General features: G+C 31.8%; 1 protein-coding gene across 1 annotated transcript; it reads left to right on the plus strand.

Annotated features, from left to right (window-relative positions):
* The first annotated feature begins 1,000 nt into the window (after positions 1–1,000).
* On the plus strand, positions 1,001–7,962 carry LOC132757700 (uncharacterized). The gene is made up of 3 exons (XM_060749060.1): positions 1,001–1,387; positions 3,279–3,961; positions 6,211–7,962. Exons 2-3 carry the CDS (start codon positions 3,556–3,558, stop codon positions 6,417–6,419), a joined length of 615 nt encoding a protein of 204 aa, XP_060605043.1. The 5' UTR covers positions 1,001–1,387; positions 3,279–3,555; the 3' UTR covers positions 6,420–7,962.
* The last annotated feature ends 15,311 nt before the right edge of the window (positions 7,963–23,273 follow it).

A 23,273-nucleotide genomic window follows, 5' to 3' on the forward strand; every position in this document is an offset into this window, starting at 1 on the left:
AGTTGAAATCGGGTATTTGTGAAGTAGAAATCGTGAATTCGTGAAGTTGAAATCGTGAATTCCTTACGTTTAAATTGTGAATTCATGAAGTTGAAATCGTGAATACGTGAAGTGAAAATTGTGAATTCACGAAGTGGACGTGTGACGTTGAAATCAGGAATTCATGAAGTTGAAATCGTGAATTCGTGAATTCTGTATGTTGAAAACGGGAATTCAGGAAGTTGAATTCGTGAAGATGAAATCGTGAATTCATGAAGTAGACATCGTGAATTCGTGAAGTTAAAATCGTGAATTCATGAAGTTGAATCGTTAATTCGTGAAGTTGAAATCGGGAATTCATGAAGATGAAATCGATAAGTCATAAAGTTGAAATGGCCCAACCGGTCTTTCGTAATGACTTCACAATTGTGCTACATTATCTGCAAAAATAATATTTTTTTACATAAAATCATTGCTCTTGCTTGCAACAATCGTGTCCAAATAAATGTTTACGATTTGTACTATAACAACGGTAAAGTGATAGTTCGAATATGAAAAAAAAACCCACAAAAACTTGTAGTGAAATTATTACAGTACATTCGAAACGGACATTGTGTTGTAACTTCTGTAATTTTCATACAGTTTGGTATTTGAAATTCTCTCAGGGTTTTGTTTCTGTTTTCTAAGTACCAGAAATATTTAACCCTGTGACACACCATATCTGATTGGTTTGTCTCATATTGAAGTTTTATTTTTTCTTAAACATCCACTTCTTGTATTCGTGCCATGAATTTCTAAACAGATGATTGTCCCCCGAGGGTATACGTTGCTACTCACTGTTTATGTGGCATGTATAACGTGGTTTGACAGTATGTTATTCTATCAAAATGAACGTATAATCATAACCACTTAATTAGAAGTGATACACTTCATTGCTGATTGGCCAATTCCACTTTCTCTCAAGTTATATTGTATTGTATTTTCAGTGGAATGCGCATATGCCAACATTTACAGAATCGGGACATAATTTTAAGAGTGATACTTTGTTTGGATTTTTACGGCACGTCAACACATAACTGGCCATATCACTGCAAACGCATTTTTGATAGATAAGGTATTAATTGTGAATAAGTTTAGAAAAAGTAGATAATACAAGGAATATTAATGAGATTTGAGTTTGCATTTTAATCTAGGGATACTTAAAGCAAAATGATCCTTTTTGTCTTATTGTCTGTTACCATCTCAAGTGTTTGCGGACAAACGGGTTCAATGTGTGACTGTCAAGAAGTTGCTATGTTAAAGCAAACAGTGCAAGAAGTTCTGATAGAACAACGATTAGAGTCTGCTAGACTTAGTAAATTAGAGGCGAGACTGGGTGCTTATGAGACAACTGGACCAATTCCTAATGGTAAATATCTACTTTTAATTTTGTTTGATATATTGTATATATCACATGTTTAAAATAAGATGTTATATTGCAACAATTTAAAACAATATATGTCCGGGCATTACACTTCTGAACGAAATGTCAATGTTTCAAAAGTCAACTAAAACTTTATCATTTAATATATTCAAATCGAAACGCAAGACAGAACAAACGTTTATCATCTTGTTTGAAAAATATTGATGACATAAAGTTAAATTTGTGCATCAGTTATATAGAACAACAACAAATATATTTTATCGTCACATTTGCCCTGATGAGAAACCGGTTGGCAGATAATTAAATTTTAGTTTACTCATAAACTTTTGTTATATAAGAGGGAGGTTTACCGTCACAAATTGGAAATATAACTATGTTATTAATCAGTTGTAAAACTACCGTATTTTCACTCATTTTTACTAAAACGTACATATAAATTTGCAAAAACTTCTTTATTCAACAAAAATGTAAACCATATTTTGACCAAACAAAAAGAATGAAAACATACAGAAAAATAAATAATTTTAACTAGAAATGTGTCGTTACGCAAATAATGCCCCCGCATGAAGCCAAAATTTTAAATGATATAATATCTAGTGTGCTTGCGCAAACGATTTTGTTTTCATTCTAAGTTCATAGCCCTTAAACTATTCAATGTTAACAGAAACCATTTTTATACAAAATTATTGGCCTTGAAACTATTGTGTTACAGCGCTAACCTTTTGCAAATTGCATATTGCCTATTTGTAGCCGAGATTATGATAAGATATTGTGATTTTTTTTAAATTTTTTAAAGTTTAAGGGGGATAAATGTTAAAATAATCTGTCAATGGCCAAATAAGAACTTGACCTGTATTTTCTGGTAAAATACCAGCACATGCAATGTCATCCTCGGACATACATTCCTACAAAAGTAAGAGCAAAAACTGAAAATTTCTTATCTTTTTCTAATTTCATGAAGGAAAACTCTGTCTTAAATAATCAGACCAAAACCAAATTTGAACTTGACTTATATTTTATGATAAAATACATGCACATGTGATTTCAACCTTAAACATACATTTCCACAAAAGAAAGAGTGCAGAAAACTGACATTTTTTTCCACCGTCCAAAAGGGATACCTTTGACCAAAATCAACGAACCATGACCAAATTCTTATTTGACCTGCGCGTTCTTTGGACGTATTGATATGTAAGACTTGAGTTGAATAATTACAACTGTTGGGGAGATAATGTACGAAACTTGAAACCTTTTTCTTTTCAAAGTTAAAGGGGCATAATCTGCTAAAAATCATCGACCCATGACCATATTCAATCTTGACCTTGGCATTCCCATCCGTATCCATCTGTCAAATTTGTGTTGATTGTGAACAACTGTTGGGTAGATAATGTACAGAAACTGATTTTATTTTCAAAGTTAAAGGGGCATAACTCTGCCAAAACCATCGAACAATGACCTAATTCGAACTTGACAGGCGCATTCCTTGTCAAATTTGAGTGGAATGTGTTGTTGGAGATTATAAACGGAAACTGATGATGAAGGAGTGACGGAGTGACGGCATAACGGAACGGGGTAACACTATATGCCCCAGTTATTCTATGGCGGGGACACAAAAGTTACCACCAGTAGAACATGAACCCACGTACGAAATACACTTAGTATCTATATTGAAATTGAATGCTGTTCAGAAAGGAAATTCTTCATTAACTATCTAATGGCTTTATACCGGTACAATTATTTCAAACCATATGAAAATGAAACCGAATGAATGTAAGCAACATGAATTACATGTGTAAACTCTTATTACTTAACAATTAATATTAGTGTCGCAATCCAGTCATGTCTTACCATAATCATTATGATCTTTACATTGTAGATCGTCTGGCAATGTAAGAACAAAATGTGAAAGATATCAATATGAAATTTAATGAAACAGTTACCGGAACCAAGAGTAAACAGATAGGATTACATCGGGACATAGGTGCAATTGTGAAGAAAACGCTGATTTCAGAAAAAAAGAATTAAATAAATTAGTTTCAGACTTAAATGAGAAAGTTATAGAACATAAGGACATCATCGAAACATTCAAGGTTGAAGTTAACAGTGCCATAGAAAAACGGTTTCATAATATTACTGCCGAGCAAGTCGAATATATGGACACCATTGAAACGTTCAAAGTTGCAATTAACAAAACTATAGAAAAACGTTTCCTTGACATTATTGCTGAGCAAGTGGAATATATAGACACCATTGAAACGTTCAAAGTTGCGATTAACAATACTGTAGACAAACATTTCCTAAATATAACTGCTGAGCAAGTCAAATATAGGGATGAAGTTAAAGATATGTTGAATAGCACGGAAAGTCTTGTCAGGACTGTATTCAACAATATCTCAAAAGTTGACAGTGAAGTTTTGGGCTTGTATGAAAGAATAGATAATATAAAAGAAGTGAATAAAACCATTGAGCGTATTTCATCAGATCTTATATCAGTGGATCAAAAATTTAAGAAAACCAGAGATATGGTAGATACACTTGGTGAAGTAGGGGAAGGTAAAGGTAAACGTCATATAATTTCTTTTACACCATCCCATCATCATAATAATTAAAACGAATACTGTTTCATGCCGTTTGACACATAAATAATTATAAACAGAAAAAACCTTTTTATTTTTAGGGAACAATAAACTATAAATACTGTTTTGATATACATGTATATACAATTTCCCGCTCATGAATTTCTCTTATTCATTTATGTATACATACTTGTATACGTATATAACTGATAAAAAGGTGCGAAACAAGAAAATTTATAGTAGAAAATAACTGGTATTAACTGATTTTTCTCATTTTAAAATGATGCCGATTGGTTTCTATAGCCACAGGACAAATAAACGTACTATTATGGTACCATGGTTAAATCAGTTAATGTCAATTATGTTCTATATATGCACTACAAGAGAAGTGACGTACTAAACGCCCACTTATTTTTTTGCTGTCCATCTTTTGAACCCCTTGACCGTTATTCGTTTTGAATTGTTAATTTTATTGGGATGTCTTTTATAACGCAGATTAATCCCACAGTCATAGTTCAAAAATGAAATATATTCTATGCTCATCCTTGAGTTTAATATCTTATTTTTCTGAAATATATTTAATTATTCATGAATATGTCAAATTTGTATAACAGAATGAGTAAGTTGTATATGTGAAGCAGCGTTCAGGTTAAAAAATCGATTTTCCTTTAAAAGAAATCTGCCATTTTTAATGACACTTTTTATTCATATTTTGAGCCAGTGTAGTGTTTTAAAAATACCATATCTACTTTATACTTTTTCTTGAAGGTAAAATCAGTGATTTATCACTTATGTTTGCTATGATTAACTGTACTTTTGTAATTATTGGCTTACTTATCTGCATAATTTGCCGAAACAACATTTTGGACGAGGCTATTTAAGATTTAAACCGAACTTGAACTTGAGTTTTAAGTGATCTTGACTGTGAAGGTAAAATATTTAATGTTGCTAAAATGTAATAAGTTTGTTGTGTCTATAAGGATTTGATTGTTACTATGACAAAGCAAGATTTGCGACCATAGACCATAGGAACATATTCAATTTAAAAAATGTGGCATTGACTTTTTCTTGGCCTCAAGAGCAAATAATGATATTATCTTGTTTTCATTTTCAATAGCTATTGAATTTAGACCATTTGCACATCCTTTTTTATGTAAAATTAAACTTTGATATAAGCTTACCTAAATTTTGACTTAGTGATAATGACCTTATTTTGTATCTTTTGATATACAGTTATGGAATCCGTACAATGGTGTCAGTTTTAGTTGTAAAATTAAGCTTTGATATAAGCTTTCTTTGATTTTGACCTAGTGACCTAATTTCCTTTTCCTAAGATGTACAACTTTGAAATTTGATATAAGTTGACCTTGATTTTGACAAAGTAACCTACCGTCATGTGTTTTGGTGTACAGCCATAAATTTTGAACTTTATGCATAGCTTTCGATGAAAAAATACACTTAGTTATCAGTTGACCTTGTTATTGACAAACCTATATACATACATATATATATACATGTATATATTTATATATATATATATATATATTCACACATATCTTCACTTACGGGGCCTATTTATAAGACCGAGTTGAGTGGCATTATTTCATGCAGCCATTTTTATATATGTCACTATGTAGGCATATAATGACATTTCCAAACAACAGAACTAAGGGGTACTAAGTTATATATATCAACTATATATTTAATTTTACCATAGGTGAAAACATATTGACCAATAACATAAAACCCCATTAAAAATATATACATTTGTGGGACATATATCATTTACTACTAAAACCGGCCTACGGGCACTATGTTAGAAGGGTAGCCTACGCCCCCATACATCGTTTTAAACATGCCAGAGTTGCGAGGTCTTATGTATGCCCCACATTAAATATAAACCCCACAAGTATGGTCTCAAATAGACCGATGCCCCGTAAATGGAGGAATGTGACTGTCTATATATATATATATATATATATATATATATATATATATATATATATATATATATATATATATATATATATATAGGTTTGTCAATAACAAGGTCAACTGATAAGATTTCCTCAAACCTTTGGTTTGCTGTTAGAAATGAAAATCGAGCGTTGTCCACGCCGTAAGGTGGCCGCTGTTAGAAGAAGGAATAATAAGATTTATTTCTATATTTTTGCAAATGATTCTTAATACCACTGGAACCATTGCTTTGAATAATTGATGCTATTTTTGAAGTTCGATTGGTTGGAGGATCATATCAATATGAAGGAAGACTGGAAATATGGCATGATTGGTCTTGGGGAACAATTTGTGATGATGAATTTACAAAGCAGTCAGCTCAAGTTGCTTGTAAAATGCTTCAATATCCAAGGTTAGTAACAAACTACAGTATCTTATTTCCGCAGACGTTTAACATTTTTTACATTCAAGATAGTCAGATATAACAGGACTTCATTGTAATGCTCAACATCAACTGTACCTTCCCGAGTGCCATTGCTTTAATGGTATTTGCCTTAAAACCAATGCATGGCTTATATCATCGTTTAAATATTATGTAGGTCCAAATAGTTGGCGGTAAATTTGAATTATCGATTTATATCAGTTTTTTTACGATATCTTCACGAGACTTATACTTAACTATCCAGGAACAAATTGTATATTTCTCATAATTGAAACGCCATGTGAATGAATACAAAGGAAAAAAATACAAACGTTCATGTTGTTATGCATTTCCTATCAGAATCTAAATCATTATTTATTTTAAAAATGTTTCCTCTTTCAATTTTCATCAATTGTTTTTTTTTTTTCATCACATTTACTACTTGAAAATTGTCATCCATTTACAGTAGTCATCATAATTACACAAAATAAAGTAACATTTGACTTTATACCTATACTTTGTAATTCCTAAGTTTTTAATCTTATACTATATACATATACCTAAAGGATGATGCTCTACATAATTTTCTTTTTAGTTTTAGTAAATATACTTTTTTAAGGGGAGACAATCCAATTTACTTAAACAAACATTCTATGCAGTGATTACTTCCCTTATCACATTTGCAATGTAAACACACAAAAATATACATGAATTGCTGATTAAACAGAAAACTACCTATCACGCTACAAATCAATAATATGTCAGATCGAACTTAATATTAAATGTTTAACATACATTTTAACACAAAAAAAAAAACACAAAAAAACACGATAAACTGAATTAAGTAAAATCAGACCTTAAGTGAAACAAAACATTTTTTTAGTATAAAGAATGACAGTGTATAGAAATGTACATACATGTAAATCATATTTATTTTGTGAAACTTGAATGACCAACTATTAAAAATGTCTTCATCATTCTATCTACAGATGATAAATTCAACCCTACTACAGTATACAGCAGTAAAAGTAAATAAACTAAATGTCAAACAATTTTGATAATTGATTATATTCAATCAATTATAATTTTAACAGCATCTGGTTTCACCAGTTTAATCAAACTTTCCAACAGTTTAAATGAATGCAACACACGCATAGTCTACAGAATCAGTATTAAACTGAAATGTTAAAGTTTTGCTAAATATTTCTTTAATAGAAACAGATGGTCCGTTGGAAAGAAATGATATTATATTAATATTGAAAGAACTTGAAAATGAATGTACTTATGGTCAAATAATAAGAAGACACAAAAAGAAAAAAAGAAAGTAATGAAAACCCATCTAAATTATTTTGCAATTTTGGACAATTAAAAGGTCATGATAAAACTATATTTAAAATAAAGGATGATAGTGTAACAGAAGACACTTCTTTAGAAATTTTGGAAAGTTTAAAAACAATACAAACAACTTTATACAGATGAAACTGAAGACGTATATCTTAGTTCTCACGTTTTAAGTAACTTGCCACAAGTAAGTATTACAGATAATGGTTTCCTTAATAGACCAATTGTAAAGTCAGATATTTTGAATTCTTTGAAAGAAATGGATGCAACAAAAAATCTGATGGTCACTTTCTTTTTTTAACATTATATTTTTCATCTTTTTGGTAATGTTTTACATTTATTCTTCATATATTATGATGAAATGTCTCAGTGTTAAAAGTTATCTTATATTTCTTTTTATGTGAAGATAAAAATAATTCTGAACTTATGAAAAACAAAAGACCGTTTTCTTTATTAAATATTGCTGTTAAAATTATAAAAATAGACTTTCTTTTAGTCGTCTCAAAATTTGTTTTATTAGTTAAACATGTTCCATCAAGGAAGATCGTTTTTAACAGTATATCTTTACGTAGAAAACTATTTGTTTATGTAGAACAAAAACAATTAGAAGCCTGTTTCATTAATATTGATCAAGAAAAAGCCTTCTTTGATAGAGTATTTTGGACCAATCCTTTTTACACATGAATGTTTTGGGTTTTTATGATGTTTTATAAATTATGTTAGAGTTCTGTATAAAGATATAAAATCTAGTGTTATTGTAAATCACCATATATCTGAACCTCTTTTATTAACACGTTCTGTACGTCACCGTCAAAATCGTTCTTTGTCTCCTCTTCTTTTTATATTATGCTCAGAACCATTTGCAAAGTACAAGACAATTCTGATATAATAGGTATTTTAGTTAAAGGTGTTAAGATCCATGTCAAAATGTCTCTATATGCAGATGGTAATGCATCAGTTTTTAAATGATAATTTGTCAATTAAGAAATTTTTCCAAGAAGTCGATTTATTTCAAAGAGTATCATGGTCATAGATTAATTATAGGAAATCAAATGGATGATATTTTGGTAAATTGAAATATAGATATGATCATCTGTTTGGTATATCCTGGGTTCAGGATTGTACATTATTAGATTATTATATTGGTTACAATATTGATATAGACAAAATTTGGAATGAAAGGTTTTTAAAATGTACAATCAAAGTGTTATTCTTTTTTAAAGATAAAAGCACAATATTAAACTATTTAGCTTTTTCAAAAATTATTTATTGTATTACAGCAGACATTATATGCCTGAACATTATATTATTATGTTTCAGAAAGCTAGTTTAAAAGTTATATGGAATTCATCCTTTGAGCCTATTCCGAGAAAAACGTTATATCTACCTATTACAAATGGCGGTTTAAACAGGCTGGTAAAAATGCCCAATCGAGCTGATAAGCCCGATGTAGCTTCAATTGCCCCATCATGCTTAAATACTTCAATGGAGGCGAAAATGTTTGGTCCGAATTAGACCCTGCCGTATAGGGAAGGACCTACAATACATGAAAATTGTGGAATAATTATCATACATGAAAATAACATCATCAAAGGGTAACTGAAACAATGCGCCGCTCATTATTAATTTTACCTATAAACTCTATGGAGACAAATTATTTGATAAATTCTTCGTAAATACAAGTTTGTCTGCATCCAAATTTCGGATATCTTCAACTCCGGTCTTTTTAGGTCAGATAATTTAATTTCGAAAAATACATTCCTTTTATAGTCAGCATCTGACAGATTCCTCATCTTTTGTACGGGCTATGTTCAAAAGTATTTTCTTTGCGTTTAAGTGTTTTTTCTGCTTGGCTATTATCATCAGAATACAGATTTAATAAACTCGTTAGTCTTCATTCATGTTATATTGTATAATTGTATGGAATGTTTTATCATGCTATTAAGATATATCATGTACTGCTATATTTGCAATCAACATATCTCTAAATAAACAATAAAATCTCGAAAATCATATTTTTCTATCTTTCATTTATATACATTGTCACACATGAAGCTATTTTTATTATTGGTAGTGTTAGTTGCAGTGTACAATTAGGCCTACAGTAGGAAAAAGTATAATGGCGTCGAAAGTAAGTCCCACCCTAGCTATTTTAATAATGTGCCGTTTTACAATTTTGAGGCAGCATTAATTTCCTTGTTATTTCATTCATCATTAATGTATATTAAAAATTATTTATAACGGCAAAAATTATATTTATCTACAAAATTGGTTTAAATATTATTTTTAATTTTCTACATATGCTTGTATTGATGATTTTGTATTTAATTTTATAATTTACTTTATTTAATTGTAATTTATCATCTTGCAGAAAGTGCCAGCATTCTCTTGTGTTAGGCACAGTACTTTAAACACAAAGCCGGATGTTAAAATAATCCTACTCGCAAGCCAGAAAATTAAGGTTGACTTTATATCTTTCATGAAAAAAGAGGGGTTTATACCCAACCATGCACTGGCAGTAAGTGACTCATGTGTTGAACATTGTGACAAATTAAGAATTTCAGCCAGCAAGCGACCAAAGATTGATACTTTGGTACCTTTATAGACCAAATTGGAAACAAATTTACATCTCATTCTGATTTTCGTCAAATTGTAAAGGCCATTGGTCATAATATTTCGAATGATATTCTAGAGGATGCAAACAAAATCAGCACCTTACACGAATTTAACTCATGTTTAGATGAATTTAAAGTAAAAATTGGTAAAATTCGACAAATGAAATATTAGTGGATTTTTTAAAAGCTGTCACAGGACTCGATATGGAAAAGGAAAACATAAAAAAGTGTATGCATTTTAAGTGCAGTAGACTCTACATACAAGGCTAGAATGCTTAATTTTGTAAGCCCCTTGCCATTCTATTCAAACCTTGTTGCATACTATTTAAGTGGAAGTAGCATAGTCCGCAAATTTTATAATAAATCTTTATCAGGAAGAAGTTATGTCTCTTTAAAAAATGGCTCACTTATCAAGCTAACAAAACCCTAGAATTCGTTGATAAAAAAGCAGATACTGTAACTTTTTGGCAACAATCAACGTATAGCAAGAAACTGGCGTATTCGATTCGATTACAAGTGTAGGGCAAGTGTAGTGACAACTCTTGTCCATATACAACCCACTGCATCAGAGAATATACAATTATCAAATTGCCTAAATCCCAAACTATGGTTATATTAAGAAAATAACGAGCAATTGATAACCAAAACCAAAACACTAAATGATTCGGAAAAGATGTTCATGAATATAATACCCCGGTTACATATTCACGGAATACGCCCACGGAAGAGCCACGGATTAATTCCGGCATCGTTCGTAGCTACCCGTACTGGTCAGTAGCTCTCCGTATTGTAACCGTAATCAATCGTAGTAGTCCTTGTATATCCGTAGCGATCCTTGACAATTTTTGAACATGCACAAAAATTTGCTACGGAAAAATCAACCGTAGCGTATCCCTACTAGTCCGTATTAATCCGTACTGATACGTACTGGTCCGTACGAAAACCGTAATAGTCCGTACTGATTCGAAGTCCACCAACTTGTCAAGGATTTCCACGGTTTGGTACGGAGAACTACGTATTTGTAAGGTTACCCTACGTATAAGCTACGGTTTTAATACGGATTAATACGGCATTGTCACGGAAAACCACGATCGTAATACGTTGTACTACGGAGAGGCAAGGATTAGCACGGTCTTATACGGTTTATTGCGTTGCAACACGAAACGGTACGGAATGGTACGGCCCACCACTGTTTAGTACGGATGAATTAAGTATCATGTACTATTTCAAGGGTATACAGTTTGTAAATACTACCTTCTTGTTAAAAACAGACATATATATTTGCAGAAACATTTAATAAATGATAATTGCCATTTACTGGCTGCAACTTTATATTGAAATGGCTCAGAATGCGGAGGCAGTGGTCGAGCTGCTTGATGACATGCATAGAAGTAAATTTATATTAATATCGTACTACAATTCATAAGAAATAGAATAACATTTAATGTTGTAAACATATTTTACAAACATTGGATCGTGAAAATAGAGTAAACATGTACATAAAACGAAGTGTCTCATAAGCCTCGGACACTGGCCCTTGAGTGATAATAAGATTAATTAACAAGCTTTTTACATATTTTTAAAACATAAACATCACGATAATCAATGTAATTGTAAGATAAAAAGCAAATCTTAAAATTAAAAGAGAAGCAGTATTGATCAACATTTTTCATTAATGATTACTAGTCCATATATAATCAGTAAGAGAAGACAGAGGAGATGGTGGACTAGAGACGGGCTTTTACGAAGACCGCTTCATGTTTAGTATGAGGCTTTCATGGCCGAACTTGTTGAGGATCTAGCGTCCTTCAAGAAATTCACTTTAATTGGACTTGATGTGTCTCGGGGTTCGGACGCGATTAGGCTGAATCCTCTCCGCCAAAATCATTGAACTCTGCAATTCGTTTTCTAGGTGTTCTTTTCTTTTGAGGCATTTTGAAAATGAGCAAGCAAGAGGTTGTGGACGGATGTATTAGGTCCGTATAGATCCGTGGCAATTCGTTCTTCTCCGTATCATTACGTTCTTCTCCGTATCAGACCATACTTATTCGTACTAAGCCGTGCTTATACCGTAGCAGACCGTAGTGTATCCGTAGTGCGTCCGTCCTGATTCGTGTCGCTCCGTATCAAACCGTGTCGGCCCGTAACAATCCGTGTCTCTCCGGGGGCTATTGGTGGTAAATCCGTCGGACTCCGTACTCATACCGTTGTGTGTCCGTACTGGAACCGTAGCGGACTACAGAATTTCACATTTCCGTAGTAATCCGTGAACGATTAGACCGTAGCTCTTCTGTGGCATTATTCGTGAATATGTGACCGGGGCATTAGAGACCAATTCTTAGAAATGCCATTAAAAGTGTTAAAGAGCAGAACCCAACCGTTAATGGAAAACTAGTAGACGATGTGGACACATTCTGGGTACTGAATGTTTTTAAATCCATTAAAATAGATGTAATTATAAGAGAAAAAAAAATTTCAAATGAATGAAATGAGAAATACAGTGTGAAATAAAATAAATATATTGGTAGTTGATATCATTCTTATATAAAACATTATATTCGTTATTGGAAGAGTTTGTATAACGTTTTTCATTTTATAAATAAAGTAAAAACATGCAGATCATAGTCATATATATCCATTTTATTCACCAATATAAATACTCTATTGTTGTTAGTTTTTTCTTATATAAAGATAGCAAAATACAACAATAGAACAATCTTTACAAGATCCGTACAGATGGGTGAAAAGTAAGCATCCAAAGGACGTACCAATTATTTATGTAGGTGAACAAGTTATGGCGAATCAATGCTCTTTTGAATCTGTAAAGAAAGTGCTAAAGGTAGGTGAATACAAACAAACAGTCGATATATTTATGTCATTTGTTCGTCTCTGTGTGTATCATTAATGACAAGTCAGTGTGATTTATGTTATCTTTGTTTGGTTTCAATCATTAAAAAGAGTATTACAGATTGAATCTATATATCTAAAACATAAGTATTATATTTATAAATCATAAGTTTAAATATCCAAAAGTTTCGTTAGAAAATATACAGTAAATAACTATAACAAGTTATACACATGTATCTAAGATAATGTGACACTTGTAAGACTGTCCTTTTCTATATATTAATTTAAGATATAAGTAACACACCGGACGTATTTTGATATTTCTATATAAAATTATACATTTATTACAATATATATATTTCAAGCATATACAAGAGCAATGTATCGACGATAATGGTGATGGTAAAAATTTGACAATTGTAGGCTGCGATGGGTTACCATATAACATTGGTAAACTATTATATAAAAATGAACAATTGCACAATCGACTCTTGGTCCCTGGCAATGGTCACATAGAAATGAATGCAACAAAGGCTGTTTTTAAATTGTTATGGGATGTGGTAATAGAAGATTTAGTAAAGATTAATGGATTTCGAACACCACTTGCTTTGCTCGCCGCGAAAAATTGTTCCGACCACCATAAAGCGTGGGAATTTATGAACATCTTACTATTTGGCACTCTAGACGAATTATTGAGAACATTTATTCTTCATTGTTTTAAAAATGATAATCCAGTAAACGTATCAGAGTTCTATAAATTCATAGAAAATTCGAAATCACCACCGATTCATGGCAAACTGTTTGTTAAATTATATATTTGCACTCTATGTATTTATATGTAGCGTTAGACGGGCCAATAATAATTTCATTAGTGCTGGCCATAGTAAATTTTTAAAATTATTTTATGGACTGAACATGACAAACTATCAAGTTTTAACATTTTGCCAATTAAAGAACTAAAGTGCTCGCTCCATCTGAGGTTTTACAACTTCTCAAACGAACGGAGTCTTTTTCTACGTCGGGAAATAACAGTTAAGGTGAAGGGGGTGACTTCGTTTTGGAAAATATTAATGGAAAAACAAAGAGATGGTTGCCCCCAGGTGTCCCATCTGAGAAGCACTGGAAAGATGTTTGTAGAAATTTAGATAAGCATGAAGAAGTAATGTTAATTTAAAATATCACAAATTAAATTAATCAGACATTTCACTTTGAGATCACTAACATATAATAATAATTATAATTATAAAATTTTTATTATAATGATTCTTAAGCATGATTCTTAAGCATGATTCTTAAGCATGATTCTATTTCTTAAATTGAATGATACAAATCATACACTTACAGAATTACCTTAATGATTATATAATTATTAACTGTAAGACAAACCTAATATTACAGACAAGAAACACATTTGGAACAAGAAATAAGTATATCCAAAGCACACCAAATCAATATACCAACAAGATTTGTCGACAGAAATTTTCCAATGGAGAGTATGTTTGCGAAAATATGGTTATCTGAATAATATAACGGAGTATGTTATAATTATTTTACCCTTAATATATAAAGATTCTATAACGCTATCAATATTGATTAGATACTTGAGCCCCAGTTATTCCGCTACCATGTAACTTTTAATATATACAATAAATAAGTTGTGACTTCCACATATACGTTTAAAACATATGCATACTCACATTCATCTGAGACAAAATTGAATATGAGGATGGCAACAAAGTCATAGTCAAATGCCAGCTATTTCAGAAATGGAATTTTCACATTTACTTGAAAATATAAGAAAGAGCGTCAACATTTAAAAGTTTGATAAAGTAATTTTATATATATTTAAAAAGTTTCAAAATTTCTTATTCTAATAGCCAGCACACGTCAATAAACGGCACTATACTGGATAAAGGCTTTAAAGCATTTGAAAGACAATGTAATGAAAACCCTTCAACATCCCTGTTGAAATGTGCTGATTGCCAAATTCTGGGAGTCAATGGGAGTCAATGATAAATTATCAGCAGTATTCACAACACCATTGGAGAGAAATAATCAGATTTCAGAAGAGATAAAAAAAAATTGACAACATTTCGGGAATTGATGAGCAGACGAGGCTTTTGCACTAGAAAAACAATGGGAAAAAATAAAAGGTTACACACAATATATTTAAATGTTCTGGGCAGAAGTATTTCAGTCCTTCAACTTCTTTTTTGGTGGCAACAATGCCAATGCATAAGGAATGCACCCAAAATGCACTTTTTTTTTGCGCAACAATTAACCCAAATACAATTTCTTTTTCTGCCAACATGTTCCATGCTGCACATTCTGCATGTATCCCCACTTTTTAATTGTTCTTCTTCTTGGGGATCAGGGTAGACGGCACCTGTTTCCTTAAAAGGGTCTACTTTAGCCACGGTCACTAAGTCTGTGGCATTGGTACCGGCTGTTGTTAATGTAAAATAAAGTAAAATTGCATTATCCAATAGCTTATCTTCAAAGTGAGGATGTAAAAATGGAGAAAACAGAATTCCTAAAGAAAGCCAAACACGAACAAATAATAAAAATGTTGCATGCTCGGCTTGATTGGGCCTGTACATGGTGCAAGTTACCGTCCACGCCCCCTAGCGCCGGCTTAACGATAATTCAACATTTAGACATATTTCTTCATCAAGAAAACGAAGAAAACTCCGTATATGTTACAAAGGTTAAAGTCATTTCAATTAATGCAAAACATTGCAAAACATTAACTTTATTGTAGCAGAATATAATGAAAGATATTTTATGTAATATGAGAAAATAGATAAATACAGAATTATTTAGCCATATATAGTTGTAATGTTTACAGTTAATATACTTACGGGCCGAAACAGTGCAATTTTCGGTGAATAACTTGATATATCAGCATCCGGTTGGTATTTCCATTGGAGAAGACACTCCACCCCTGATTTAGTGCTTAGTGTGTCTAATTATAAATACATATTTGTGTATTTTATGTTGATGCTTTTTTAAAACGGAATCAATAAATAAATAGGTAAATAAAGAAAATTCAATTTGAATTCCTAGTCAACATATGATATATTTTTTTCAAATAGTTCGCACAAAAGATTCATTGTGGCAGTTTTATGATGAAGTAACCTTAGTATTACAAGACGCAACAGCATTAGAAGATTCAGAAACAGGTATACAGATGTACTTACGCTTCTCTTTATTGTTGCAAGTCTCTTGCATATGGTTTCGCTTCTTTTCTTAGTGTCATGTACATATACCTTTAAAATCTTTCCTGTATGGTGTAGTTTAGCTCGACAAGCTTGACCTTTTTCATTTTTTCCTGGATTTGTTTTCTATACCAAATTTTTAAGTATGCATATAACAACATCAAAAATGATAACCTCCTTTAGTATTTTTTTCATCTTACATTCATTAACCTAAATGTCATTAAATTGAAAAGTTAATACAACTTAAGAAGTTAGTTATATAATAGCCTTTAATTATACATGTTATATATGTTCTTGCATTTATATATGAAAGTATCGATTTATTCACACTGTTGTCGTTTGGGCAAATGACGCGATTCGCTGATTGCACGATTTATTCATGCTGGTTTGCGTATAATCTCTAATGAAAAGAAAGTTATTAACTGAAAAAATAATAAAAAAATTGCGGTTGTTACGTTTTTGAGCAATACTGTACATTTTGTATCTGTAAAAATATTAATACAATTTATGGGATGCTGGCAAAATGATTAGTAAAAGTTTTATCTGACCCAAAAGACCGGAAGTGAAGAGATCCGAAATTTGGATGCAAACAAACGTGTATTTACGAAGAATTTATCAAAATAATTTGTCTCCAAAGAGTTTATAGGTAAAATTAATAATGAGCGGTGCATTGTTTTAGTTACCCTTTGATGATGTTATTTGTATGTATGATAATTATTTCCCAATTTGCATGAATTGTAGGGCTTTTAATGTTCGCTCTATACGGGAAGGTTCGCTTCGGACCAAAATTTTTCGCCTCCATTGAAGTATTTAAGCCCGATGGGACAATTAAAGCTACATCGGGCTTATAAGTTCGATTGGGCATTTTCACGAGCCTGTAAAATCATCCGAATATAAAACTTAGACAGTAATCATTCTTCTCCTTGGTTTTACTTTGCCAAATACTGGATTGGGTTTCAACTAAGACTTTACATGAAATTTATTTCCCACATAGCGAATTCATTCCACCCTATTACAAACAATATCTTTTAACTTTAAAAGTTTTAATCGATAAAATACCAGATAATAAATTTGTTGGTTCACCTTCAAATAATATAGATAAATACAGAATCCCTAAAGAAAGCCCAACACGGCAAAATTGAAAATGATGCAGGCTCGGTTTGATTGAGCCTGTTCATGGACGGTACTGGAAAGTGCAAGTTACCGTCCACGCCCCCTAGCACCGGCTTAAGCAGAATTCAACATTTAAACGTGAAATAGTAAATTTTTGAATTTAGAAACATCCGCAGATGTGTTCATACGGCGGTTATCATGGAACCTTCAATGTGACACTTCCGTGCCATTCCATGAAAAGCGGCGTATGGTCCCCAAGTAATAAAAAGCGTGTGCCCTAAACGAGAAAACAATGGGCGGAACTAAATAAAATGGAATTTTGAAAGGGGATCAGAGGTTATGAAGCCTGCGTATCACAGATAAGACGTCAAAAGACAAATTTAAAAAGCAGGCGACATATCCTAAGGGTGATTCAACATTATTCAAGTAGGAATATTGGAACCACCCAACTAGAAAATGCCGAAAAGTTGAAACTCAAAATACCACAAGCACAACAATAATGTCGTGCTGAACGATCTTCAAGGATCGAAAATATAAGATCATTGATTAAATGTACGGGGAGACTTTTGACAGCCGCCAAAGACTTTTTATACTTATTTATTAGACACAGATTATAAAGTTTAGTGTGTTTATTTATTTCCTCAAATCAATTTTAAAAACGTTTTTTCTAATATTTTCTCAAGTGCAAGATATCCAATTCATAAGAATATCTGAAACAGATTAGTACAGGATGTCGTATATTCAGATTATTTTTTTGTATTGTAAACATATTTCTAGAAAGGAAATGAGTGATATGAAGTGGTATTGAAACTGTCTCTCAAGGATTCATTGAATGTTATTATTTTAAGCCTTTTAGTATAGTTATGTATTTATTACAAATCATTAGCGATAAGAAGATTAAATCTAGTAAAACAGTTGTAAGGTTTAACGATTTGCAAAAAGTTGATATTGATATAAATTATACATGTTTAGTAATTGTGTCATTGTCTATGTACTTAATTTGGTCTACTCGTATTAATTTTTAACATCATAATAAGAAAATTTCGATCAGATCACTTTGAGAAAAATTCTTCATTTATTTAAGAAACAGAGTATATTAAGATAGTCAATGTTTAAATTCACTAAAAAAAGCCCATTATGCCCGAGAAATGCTATTTTTTCCCCTCAAAAACTTGTTTACTTTTGGTATCTTGTTACAGTTTCGAAAAACATACTCATTCGCTATAAACATGAACTATCTTTTGAATCTTTCGTTCTGTTGGCAACTGGTATAATTATAGTGAAATAGTATTTGTATTGAAGTCAAAATACTACTTTGTTTACATTTTACTACATTTGCAACACATAATTGCACTTTCAGAGCAACTTCTCTTTAGCTTTTAAACATATTGTTTGCTCTAAATCCGTTATTTAAAATTCCTGACTTGTTTATTAATATAATGTTTTTATATACTTCATATCACTCATTTCCATCTGTATATGTAACCCAGTCTTGAATCCATTACCTCATTTTACTCATTTTCATCTGTACATGTAACCCTGTTTTGGGATCATTGCCTCTTTTTAATCAGCCTCTTATACATCTTGCTTCATTCCATCATTTAAAGCAATTTATTTTCTATTGTCGGGTCAGGTTCTATTGTTACTTTCCCTATAAATGAAGAAGATTTTGAAGGATTGTTTTATTAACATTTCTTGTACACGATAAAGTTTCATTTTTTTTTTTCAAATTATTGCTTACACATGTGTTTTTTAATCACATTTGCTGGACGGCGCTCGGCGGTGACTCTCCGGGTCGCCTATTTTTCTCGGGCTTCGAGACAGTCGGCTTGGTGTGTCATTTGTATAGACCCGTCTGAATCTCACATCATATTAGTGGCGCAAGATTTGGGTCAATTTCGCGCTTCCCCGAGATTGTGGACCTTACCCGACCGAAATCGCGGGGTTTAGCGATCTGGGGGTTCCTTGTTTTGCGTTTATTGCAATGTGGACTTTCTTTTATTATTTTTGTATTTTCATATATTTATTATTTTCTAATAAGTATCAAAATTTATCTGCCTCCACTTTAAAATAAACGTGACCAAAATTAATTTTATGATCTTTTTAATAAATAAATACACCAAAACTTTATGTTTCGACATAATTACTACTAACATATATTGTAAACCCGGTTTCTCCTATTTTATTTCTATTAAAATACACACTTCTTCTTAATTATATTTCAAATATTATATTCTTTTTAATGTAAGAAGTGATTAACGACCATTATAAAAAAATGGACATTTTCTATACCAAAATTATTCATATTTTTTTCATATAATTTTTGTGTCCCCTCTACGGAGTAGTAGCGACATATAAGGAACACTTCTATATCGTCTGTCTGTCCGTCCGTCACAAAACTTGCAATTTCATCCAAACTTCACAGGAATGATCAGTACCAAGTCTAGTTGTGCATATTGTCAGCATTTTCCGGTTCAATGATTTTTGTTTGAGTTATGGCCCTTTACTAATTTTTATTTTTAAAGTTTTCCGGACTACTCCTCTTATATCACTAATGCAATTTCATTAGGATCTGTAGCTCAAGTCCTTGCGATATTTCCATGGGTTTTCCGGTTGAATGATTTTTGGCCGTGTTATGGTCCTTTAATAAAAAGGTGCTTTTTCTGTGTGTTGCCAGATACACAAAAATTTGTCCGGGCTACTTCTAAAAAAGAACTAGTACAATTTCATCTAAACTTTTAAAGGATAATTGATCAGTACCAAGTCTTGTTGTGCATATCATCAGCATTGTATGATTCAATGAATTTTGTCAGAGTTATGGCCCTTTAATTATTTTTATTTATAAAAATTTGTCTGGACTACTTCTCATATACCTCTTAAACAATTTCAGTGAAAATTTATCGGATTAATTGGTATGTCAAGTACTTGCGCTTATTACACAGGGTTTTTGCTTGAATGATTTTTAGCCTAGTTATGTCCCCGAAACAATAAATTTTGTCCGGTCTTCTCCTCATATACCATAAATGAAATTTCAATGAAACTTTAAAGGATAAATTGGTAGGTCGAGTATATGTGCATAATACAAAAGCTTTTTGCTTGAATGATTTCAACGAGTTTGATTTTTATGAGTTATTGCCCTTGAATAAAAAAGGTGTTTTTCTGTATTGCCAGCTACACAGGAGCTTGTCTGGACTACTCCTCAGAATCTGCTGGTGCAATTACATGAAAATTTTAGGGGAATGACCAATACCATGTCTAGTTGTGCATCTCATTAACATTTATCAGATCATTGTTTTTTGTGAGAGTTTTTGATCTTTCATGATTTTAATTTTGAAATTTGTCCGGACTACTCATGTTTTATCACTTATGCAATTTTAATGAATTTAAAGGATTGATCGATAGCTCAAATTCTTGTGCATATTACACAGATCTTTAGGTTGAATGATCTTTTGCCAAGTAATGGCAACGCATGTTATCACTGATGGCCCTTGTTGTGAATTGTTTTCTCTAATGCATGTTTGATTGCCCGCATGACTTTGCATATTTATTATGAACATCATGCATGCATGAAAGCGATATGTTTTTATATTTTACTACGTATAGTTGTTTAGTATATTTGTTAAGGTATTCTATTCCTGATTGGTGTTCACGATGGCACGCTTTGCCTTTAATTTTTGTTTTTACTATGTGTACATAATAAGAATCATTGCCCCGGGCAGGGCCAATTTTGACACCAGGGGAAAATTTGAACTTTGCTTTTGTTTGTTTGTTTTGATTTTTTCGACACGTCAACACATAACTGGCTATATTGTGCCGAATGCTATATAATAGGCTTAAAATGTTATGTAAAACTTTGTAAATGACAATAGAAATGAGCCAATTAGATCCTAGAATACAAGTTTATCTCTTTCTAATGATCAATTATGTTTTTTGATGGAATGGTTTTTTAAGAGTTCTTTGAGTGAATTTACAGAATAAAATCTATTACGGGCCTGTGAAAAATCATGACATTCAAGAAGAAAATGCTTGACAGTAACATTTTCATTACAACCTACACAGAAAGGGGCATTGTCATTTGTGAGGAGATAAGAGTGGGTAAATTTAGTGTGTCCAATTCGGCATCGAAGAAGAATTGTTTGATCACGGCGGTTTGACAGACATAGAGATGGTGACACATCAAGAGATGGGTTTATATCGTGAAGTTTATTAAAAACGGCATTGTCCCAATTTGTTTTCCATTCAGATGATACGAGTTTATTTATAGCCGGTCTAAAATCCCAAGCAGGTAACAAAAAGTCAGTTTTTTGAAAATTTAATGATGGTTTAGCTAAAGCATCTACTTTTTCATTTCCTCGTATACCTACATGACTTGGAATCCAATATAATTTAACAGATTTTAGTATATCATGAAATCGAAAAGAAGTTTATTTAGCATGATATTGTCAGATGTTTTATTTTAAATGGATATAAAAACAGAAAGCGAGTCAGAAAATATCACAAATGTATCGAGGGTATGCTGTGCTATATATGACAATGCTAAATCGATAGCTTTTGCTTCAGCAGTAAAAATTGATGCATTATCTGGTAACCTCATACTAGATGTAAAATTATTTTCAAACACAGCCGCACCTACTTTGCAACCTTCTTTTGAACCGTCCGTATAAATATGTATAAAATCGTCATGTTCTTCCTTAATTGCTACAAATTTCTCTTTGAAATATTCAGGTGAATTTGATGACTTTTTTATATTTGGAAGGTTAATATTTATATTCGGGGAATTATAAGTCCAAGGTGGAACATCCTCATCGTCATTTTGAAGGATACTGTCTGGATTTATTTTAAGTTTATCTAAATCATCTGTTAAACGAAGGCCTAATGGTTTAATATCCTTTGGTTTGTTAACAAATTTTTCAGTATTACATGTACTTGGTTTGAAAATAATATTTTTAGCTGGATTTTTGCTATTAGATGAAATTCTAGTTGCATATTGAAGTGATAGCTTTTTTTCGACGAAGATTAAGCGATGGTTCCCCAGCTTCCGCATATAGACTTTCTATAGGTGAAGTGCGAAAAGCACCTAAAGCTAAACGTTAACCCTTGAGATGTATGGTATCTAGCATTTGAAGATATGATTTTCTTGCAGACCCATATACTACAGAACCATAATCTAATTTTGATCGGATAAGACTTCTGTATAATTTCAGTAATGTGGAAGAATTTGATCCCCTTTTTGTACTTGATAAAACAATAAGTAAATTTAAAGCTTTTAGGCATTTAGTTTTCAAATGTTTAATATGTGGTATAAAAGAAAGTTTTTTTTATCAAATATAATTCCTAAAACCTTAGCTTCATCAACAACTGGAATTTTAGAACCAGATACTAGTATGTAAAGTTCAGGGTCATTATGTTGTTTCCGCAATCGACAAAAATGAACACATTGGGTTTTTGACTTTGAAAATTTAAAACCATTTTCTATTGCCCACTTTTGAATTTTATCTAAATTTTGTTGAAATGACGTTAATGACGTAACATCAGTAGCATCAGCTCCATGGTGGTCACGTCGCCGCTTCCACTATAAGTGCAGCCTGACTCCAAGAAATAAGGTAAGAAAAGGCAATTTGAATCACAACAGGCTAATAAAAATGTCGGTTCAATGTACTGAACATGTTTTCCGTACGTCGGAAGGTAGCTCGAATTAGGAATTTAGTTAAACAAGAGCCACCGCCGAGCGGGGGCAACGCTCGACTTTTTACTTTCTCTAAAAGGAAACAAAGAAATGTTTGA

This window comes from Ruditapes philippinarum, unplaced genomic scaffold (genome assembly GCF_026571515.1).
Source record: "Ruditapes philippinarum isolate M1 unplaced genomic scaffold, ASM2657151v2 ctg867_1_1_1_1, whole genome shotgun sequence".
Lineage (NCBI taxonomy): Eukaryota > Metazoa > Mollusca > Bivalvia > Venerida > Veneridae > Ruditapes > Ruditapes philippinarum.

Bases quoted from the DNA above. Each gene is read 5' to 3' on its own strand.
- LOC132757700 (XM_060749060.1), top strand. From the start codon at position 3,556: ATGGACACCATTGAAACGTTCAAAGTTGCAATTAACAAAACTATAGAA. The intron at 3,962-6,210 runs GTAAACGTCATA...CTATTTTTGAAG, and splicing joins TGAAGTAGGGGAAGGTAAAG to TTCGATTGGTTGGAGGATCA.